The sequence below is a fragment of the Ctenocephalides felis genome, unplaced genomic scaffold (assembly GCF_003426905.1).
Source record: "Ctenocephalides felis isolate EL2017-DRISC unplaced genomic scaffold, ASM342690v1 CF-g0.4_SCAFFOLD_00658, whole genome shotgun sequence".
Lineage (NCBI taxonomy): Eukaryota > Metazoa > Arthropoda > Insecta > Siphonaptera > Pulicidae > Ctenocephalides > Ctenocephalides felis.
The window spans coordinates 10,106-19,243 of record NW_020536812.1 but is presented as its reverse complement, the minus strand read 5'-3'; the positions used below and the strand labels follow the sequence as shown (position 1 = coordinate 19,243).

Here is a 9,138-nt window from a genome sequence, read left to right as displayed (position 1 = left end):
CCAACTTATTGGCCTTCTGACCCTACTAAAGTTCCAGACCTTTTAGATTTTTTTTATTGTGAAAGGTATTGATCTTTCAAATCTCAATATTGAATCTAGTTACGATCTCTCTTCAGATCATTCTCCAATACTTGTGACGTTTAGCACATTTCCTACTCCAGTTATCAACAATCATATTCTACACAACAATCTTTCTAACTGGATTCAATTCAAATCCATACTTGATTCAAAATTATTTCCAAAATCTAGGCCTACAAGCGTTATTGATATAGAAAATAATATAGATTATTTTTCTGAGATTGTACGTGAAACAACCAAGCAGGTCACCCCGAACATTATTCCAAGAAATGATAATCTAATAATTCCGCAAGAGATTAAGAAGCTAATTGCACAGAAACGAAGAGCAAGACGAACCTGGCAACATTCTCATCTACCAACGGATAAGACAACGCTTAATCATCTCAATAACACGCTGAGGAAAAAAATGAAAGAATGGAAGAATTGTACATTCAGGTCGTATATATTGCAGCTAAATAGGTACGATAATTCCATATGGAAACCAATCAGAAATAAAGTAAACCCCTACAACAAAACCCTCCTCTGAAAATAACCAACCAAAACGGATTCATTTGGGCAAAAAGCAACGAAGAAAAAGCGGAGGCATTTGCTGATCATCTAAGTAGCATTTTTAGCGCTCGAAATATTTCCCAGAATAATTTAATTAATAATTTCGTAAATCAACCCATACATTCTACACCGTTAGGACATTTTTCACCAAATGATGTCTTATGTGAAATAAAAAGGATAAAAATAGATCTTCGCCGGGTATGGATAAAATTACTCCAAAGATGTTAAAAGAATTGCCTACAAAAGGTATTTATATATAACGAATATTTTCAACGCCATACTTCAATACAATTATTGGCCCACAGCGTGGAAGACTGCAGAAATTATTATGATCGCTAAACCAAAACAAAACCATGACACTGCTAGTTCATACCGTCCTATCAGTCTTTTATCGATATTATCGAAAATTTTAGAGAGGCTTTTGTTGCAGAGATTGTCAGAAGATCATCCGAATGACAGTTGGATTCCTCATCATCAGTTTGGCTTCAGAAAAAATCACTCTACAATTCAACAATGCAAGAGAACGGTGTCTCGTATTCTTGAAGCCATGAATAGAAAGGAACACAGCGTAGCCGTATTCTTAGATGTCAGTCAGGCTTTTGATAAGGTTTGGCACTCAGGACTCCTATATAAAATCAAAACAACTTTTCTAAACTACTTCAATATCTTAAGCTCATATTTGCTTAATAGAAAATTTAGAATCAAAATTAAAGATGTGACTTCGAGCATCAGAAATATAGAATGCGGGGTACCACAGGGCAGTGTGCTAAGCCCTGTACTTTATCTTCTTTTCACAAACGATATGCCCACAGATGATCTTCTAACCATATGCACTTACGCCGATGACATAGCAATTATTTCATGCAATTCCGATATTAGAACAGCAACTTGTCAGTTACAAAATTATTTATCTAGTCTCGAAAAATGGTTTTTAGATTGGAATATCAAAATCAATATCGAAAAATCTCAGCACATAATTTTTCTCTAAAACATCACAACAGTCCACCTATCATCATGAACAATTCAATAATTCCACTATGCAATTCTGTTAAATATTTAGGCATGCACATTGATTCGAAATTGACATGGAGAACGCACATTGAATATAAAAAGAAACAAATCCAACTGAAAATAAAAGATTTTTACTGGCTTTTTGGGAGGAAATCTGAAATCTCTCTCGATAACAAGGTACTTTTGTATAAAACTATCATAGTGCCCATTTGGACTTATGGAATCGAACTATGGGGTTGCTCATGCAAATCTAACATAAACATCATTCAAAGGTGCCAGAATAAAATTCTGCGTATCCTTACTAATGCGCCTTGGTATATTTCGAATTTTTGCCTACATAAGGATTTGAAAATCTCAACAGTCAACGAAATGATCAAGATTAGAAGTTCATCTTCCAACAACAAATTAATCCAGCATACAAATCCTACAATTCAAGCGATTCACAGACCGATAAGAAGATTGAGCAAGAAATGGCCTTCCGATCTACCAAACTCCTAGCCCAATGTCTGCACGCGTCCTGACGTAGTACGCGGCATACATCATCACGTCATCGTTCATTTATGTTATTATTTTTGTATTACTGTTTTAATTTAATTTTTATTTTAACTTTCTTCATTTTATATTCAATGTATTCATTTTTGTTGTTTTTGTATTTTTTTTTTTGCTCATATCAATTTTGTAAATAAGACATTAAAGTCTTGATTAACAAAAATAAATTGTAACAAAAAAAAAAAAAAAACGTGTTGAAAATTGAAGTCTTTTAAAAGGTATAACAAATTCGGAAAGATTAATATATAGCATTCGCGAATTAATATATAGCATTCGCGATAGAGGTACAATATCACCATGGATTTTTCTACCCAAAATAATTGCTTCAATAATGTTGCCTATAATTTTTATAATTACGTACCATATTTTAACTGGCTTTTAGTAATTTACGATCTAAATTAATTTTTTTTCACTAATAATTCAATATACATTATTACTTAAGTTTATACTTGAAGTGAATTATTTTATCAAATCTTGATACTAAGTATCGATACTTTGACGTCGATACTGAGTATTTTTGGAATCGATACTTGGGGCCGATTCTTTTGGCGGTATCGATACTTTGTGCCGATTCTACTCAAAAAGTATCGGCTATATTTTTTGACCCCATCAAAAGTTCGACCGCATTTTATTAACACCACTCATTTTCGTTTGTCGCGGCGGCACCGCTCTTCATAGATAACAAACGAAAAAAGCGATAAGTCGAGTGCGATAATGTTTTTGTTAAAGAAAATGTTTATGAATGCTCAAAGTTCGAAAGCACAATATGATTAACGATAAATACATAAAAGAATTAGAGTTTAAGATTACGTATGTCGATAACATAATTTCTGTTACCCCCGAGAACATATGTTTATCAACGATAAGTTTTGTATGTTGTATGCAAACATCTTGTTCTCTGCGAAATTATCACGGAACCAACTTTGGTTCTATAATTTATTAAGACATTCGATTTCCGATTCTGATTTTTAAAGCCGATACTTGTTTTTCTAAAATAAATACTACTTTATAATTGCTAAGTATTTCTATTAAAAGTATTATATTTCTGTTTCTCATTTCTAAAGCCATTTTCGTCACAAAACTATACTATTTTATAATTAATGAGTATTTTTCTTTTTGATGTAAATTAGCCGATACTAAATTCATAAATGAATACTTTCGCCACAAAACTATGCTATTTTTCATTTTATGAGTATTTTTCTTTTTGATGTAAATTTGCCGACACTAAATTCATAAATGAATACTTTTGTCATAAAACTATACTATTTTATAATTAATGAATATTTTTCTTTTTGATGTAAATTAGCCGATACTAAATTCATAAATGAATACTATCGTCACAAAACGATGCTATTTCATATTTAATGAGTATATTTCTTTTGATGTAAATTTGCCGATACTAAATTCATAAATGAATACTTTCGTCACAAAACGATACTATTTCATATTTAATGAGTATATTTCTTTTTGATGTAAATTTGCCGATACTAAATTCATAAATGAATACTTTCGCTATAAAACTATACTATTTTATAATTAATGAGTATTTTTCTTTTTGATGTAAATTAGCCGATACTAAATTCATAAATGAATACTTTCGTCATAAATCTATGCTATTTTTCATTTTATGAGTATTTTTCTTTTTGATGTAAATTTTCCGACACTAAATTCATAAATGAATACTTTCGTCACAAAACGATACTATTTCATAATTAATGAGTATATTTCTTTTTGATGTAAATTTGCCGATACTAAATTCATAAATGAATACTTTCGTCACAAAACGATACTATTTTATAATTATTGAGTAATTTTCTTTTTATGTGAATCGAATTTGAAATTAGTATCAAAAAATTATTGTTTTAAACTTCTCAAAATATTTAAAATGATGCTAATTTAACAGCAATAAATACAGGCGATAGAATTTATCATAATATTGTAATTCGATCTGTAGAGGTTTTTCTTGCACGTATGTTTGATTTTGATGAAAAGTACTCAATATTCGATACTTTTGCCACGACACTTTTTTGGTATCGATATTTTGCCTCGATTCTTTTTTCAGTACTCGGTATCGATACTTTGCCTCGATACTTCTAACACTATTCACATGTGCTTTATTCAACTTACGATCAACAAAATTATTGCAGTAAATGGAGAGGAAAAAAGCGTGTGTCGGAAATAGGCTAATCTTTATCTTAAGTTCAGAAGTGAAAAAAATTTGCACTTCGTCACCACCCACCGAATTAATTGAATTATAACTCTTTTAATTCTGATTTTATCAGTACTTGCAATACACTATTTTAAAGGTAATTAAATGAGCTACAACTTTCTCTATCATAAATTTTACCGTAACTTCTCTTATTTTGAAATGGCAACGGATTGAAGGATCGAATGACACTCTGGTTGGACATTATCAATATTTGTGTAACAGAAAAATAATAAAAAGCAATAATTGGTCAGTAAAAGACCTTGAATTTTCATTTATATATCTTTAAACGTATCTTTTATTTTTTTAAATAGTTTTTTTTTATGAAATCATGAGTTTTTTGGAAATCGTTTGCACTAAAGTTATGGTATTTTCTAGAATCCGTCAAGATCTCTTAAACCAAGTTGATTCTAGAGGGAATACGATTATTTTTAATTTTGGTGGAAATGGCACTCAAAAACTATTTGCTTCAAATGAAAAAATATTGTAATTACTTCTTTTATCGATATCCGACGTTAATTTGAAAGACATACAATTGCACCACTGAAAAGGGATGTCATCCCCCCGGGAAGTGGCAAATGATTCTAAATTATTTTTACTTTTAAACTTGAGAGTAAGATGAACATAATTCCAAAAGTTCATGCAAATTGGAGCACATTAAATATATTCAGACTCAAAATGCTCAATTGTCTTGAATAATTATTTCGTATCCAATGCCAAACATATGAATTTTTGACACAATGAAACTTCTAAATAATTGTATGAATAAGTAAATTATTTTTGTATCGTGATTTAGTAAAATAAGGCAAAACACGACTGCATTTAAAAGTTAAAAAATAATAATCAGTCAAAGTGAATTATAGGTTAAGTTTGATGTGCGGTCACTGACAGACGCATGCGCAGGCTGCATCACCTATCAGATGTTGACTGTAAATCTTATATTATTTTAATTTTTGGCACGTCTCAGCTGCTTTTTGGCAATAATAATGTAGTCATTACATTTTTCTTATTCATAATCATAAATATGTTATATTTTAATACTGTCTTTGTTTTCATTTGTTTTAATGTCAAACCATGCCTTAAATATTTTCAAGGGCAAACAATTATAAGCGGTTTTTTGTAATTTTTTCCATTTATTTCTGCAATCTAACTATATTTTTATGAATCTAAAAATTATAGAAAATTTCCCGAACAAACTTCAGGAAGATTCATGAAAATCCGAATTATAGTTTAGGAGGATTAACCATTCATACATAGTTACAGAAAAATATATATATATATATATATATATATATATATATATATTGTCTAATATCGGGCATGACATCAATAAAAAACATAAATTTCTTTTAAAAATTTATGTGACTACCATACGTTCCGGCGTCATTCAGTGGAAACTAAAAATAAAATTTCAAAACTAAAATGATTGAATTGGGAAAAATTATAAAGTGTGTAAAGTTCTTATAATTAGTTAATCTTATTATTAGTGTTAAAACAGAAAATTCAATTATCTATGGTAGCAGGATATGGTAATGCACTACACTATGTAATATAAATATTATACTTGTAATTAAATAAAAAAATCACAAATAGATAGTGTGTAATATATGGGTTGTTGTCATCGATCGGAAATCGAAATTAAAAAATTTTACATTTCTTCAGGTTTTGAAAGTTTTTGAACATTTTGGCATACTTCAAAATAATAGATATGTTAGTGTGTGTGTATGTATGTATGGATACAAATTTTGTCCACGTTTTCAGGCGCACGGATCAACCAATTTGAATGGTTCAAAAAACATTCGATTCTATTCATAGGGAGATGTGCTGATTAGTTTTTGCCGTTTCAGAGATACGGGGCAAAGAGTGCATAAAATAGAAATCAAGAGAACGAGCATCCGATTTGAATGATCTAAAAACATTCAATTCGTAATGACGGGGAGAAGTGGTGATTAGATTTTAGCAAAGGCAGGTCCAGCAGTTTCGGTAATACCGAGCTAAAAATAGCAGTTTTTGAGAGGACTAAGCATCTGATTTGAATGATTAAAAAAACTTCCTGCTTGTTTTAAAAAGTAATTGCTTTTGGAAAAAAAACAATTTTTTTGTTGTATATCGGAAATAATTTCGATTTTAATTCTAATTCTGGCTAAAGTTCTAAAGCTCACTTATACTCTTTAAATGAATAATTTTAACTTTGCAATTCAGTTTATATAACTCTTATAAATATTAGACAATGTTAAGTATTTATAATAATCTATATGAAAACATTTAATATTTCTCGAACATATTTTGTTACGGTACGGGAAGTTCCAGCAACTTGCCTTAAGGTTCGATGCCATACACAAATAGTTTTGTGTTATTTTTGTGAATATTTTTACTAAGATTCTACACATGTATAGAACTAATTGCAAATCCTTTGGCACATTTTTATTGTTTTGTGAAAAGTTTGTAAATACTATGTCAATAAAACAGATTTGAGTAGCCCAGGCTGCCCAGCATGTTTAGTTCATTGCGTTTATTTATTGTTTTAACGTTAAAACTAGTTAAAAATGATTCTTCGATAATTTTTCTTTTAAAGAATGTGTTCTTCGAATTGTAGTACAGTAATTTTTAAATAATTTGCATAGAGCTGAATATTGATATGGGCATTAAATAAGCCATTAAATAAGTGTCAAAGACCGATTCGACTTCCAAAACTTGTTCTAAAAGTACAAGATTCTGGTTTTCTCCATATTCCACTGAAACTATAAAGTTTTGTAAAAAAAATGTTTTTAGAATTATTTTTTCGTTAGAACCGTCGATCGTGAGATATTGTAATCATTGTTCGTGAGATTGATATTGAAAAGTTGAAAAATTCATACACTTTATAATATACACCCTTTATACGTCATCGAACGTGTAATTTATATAAATATTTATCAGTTGGTTTCTGTTTAGCAAAAATTTAATGAGTCTTTGAAGTATCAAGCTATAGTGCCTCTAATAACCTTCTTTTCCTTGAGCAACACCTACCAGCAAGTTTGTACATTTATATTGAATAATGTGCTGAACATTATTACATTATTGTATTAAGCACATAAACTAATATCTGTTTCTGTATGGAACGGTTTGATCCAAAATGTGGAATAAATCTCAATTGCATTTTCTGTAGAGAATTTTATAGTTTACAGATATTTCAAACAAGTTTGTCTGACATTAAATATAGTTTTAAAGGAAAATAAGGTAAAGAAGAATTTTGATCCTGTGACCTTGAGTAAAAATAATCGCGGAGGTAAAGCCGATGAGGACTTTTAACATTGTATTTTTATTGGCTGTACTTATTTTTAATAGTTCAAAAAAAATATATTCTCGTGTAAAATCTCCCTTATATTAAAGACGTGCGCTTATAGTATATATATATAAAGTATTCTAAAAACATTAGACACTTTGCTGAAATTTGGGCTGCAGTAAATAAAAATGCGTATAGTGGTAATAATTTATTATTAATTAGCATTGATAATTGCCAGGTTTATGATTTATATCAGTAGGTGTATACATAAATGTACTAAGACATAATTGCCATATTTTTCAGATTGTAAAGGAACTAGTTGCTGATAGACAAAAGGATGTTTTAAAAATCTTACCTGGATTGACATGTTTCATAGAAGGCGTAAGAGTTTTAATGTTTCAAGTAATTATGGATTTTTTCATGTTCATTTTATTTAGTACTTTGACATTTTAGGTAAAAGGCATTTCTGTGGAGTCTATACCTGGTTTAAATGAAACTGGTTGGAGGCCACTTATGAGAACCCCTAGAACAGGGCGAATTCAAGAAGAAAATACCGATCCCGATAAATTGGCAGTGGCATTGAAGCAGGTTCTTGTTGCTGTTAAAAAACAGGACTGGGCGTGGCCTTTCTTAGAGCCAGTTGATATTCAATTAGCATCAGATTATTATGATAAAATTAAATATCCAATGGGTGAGATTAATTTTTTATTCATTTAATATAATTATATTATATTAAACATTTTATTATAAAATTTGACGGCAATGATTTATTATCTAAATATTTCACAGATAATCAATTAACTGGTTTAATTAATAATAATAAAATTATTATAACTTTTTGATTTGTAAAATTTAATTCTTTATTATTACATTACTTACCAGGATATAACCATTATCGAAAAGTATCCGCTGTATCTCACGGTAAATCCAAGAGTTATAGCGTTTTTTCCAAAAATTTTCTATCCTAACATGATATTGGAAACAAATACAGTTTGTTAAATGTAATTAAAATGCTTGACATATGTACTTGTTATATAAGTTATATGTACCAAAACTTGTGACTTTTAGAAAAAGTATGAAAGTGAATAAAATAAAACTGCTTTATTCCGTAGATTACACTTGTAAGATTATAACAGATCAAAATTTTTAACAGTAGAATTTCATTTATATAAATAATCATTTTTTATCATAATTCCTTGATAAATGTACATAAATAGATAACAAAAAGTTTGATTATTTGAATAATTATACTTTAACTTAAATTATTAATTACATTTATTCATTTGTATGATATTTTTTTCGAAGTTGAAAACTTTCAAAACAAACAAAAAATAAAAGCTATTATTAGTAAAAGTCATTATCATATACTAATAGTTTTTTTATCAAAAAATAAGTATAAATATAAATAATAACAAAAAATATAAAACATTAAAAAGGTTTATTTCAAGTTTAAAATTATCAATGGTATTATAACTTAAAT

The 9,138-nt window shown here is 28.9% G+C and overlaps 1 protein-coding gene across 1 annotated transcript; it reads left to right on the top strand.

Moving 5' to 3' along the window:
- Positions 1-7,846: 7,846 nt before the first annotated feature.
- Positions 7,847-8,349, top strand: LOC113367023 (histone acetyltransferase KAT2B-like; the record flags this gene model as incomplete). The annotated part of the gene is made up of 3 exons (XM_026608656.1): positions 7,847-7,858; positions 7,962-8,039; positions 8,112-8,349. Coding segments are annotated over exons 1-3 (328 nt in total), but the record flags the coding sequence as incomplete, so codon positions are not given.
- Positions 8,350-9,138: the final 789 nt, after the last annotated feature.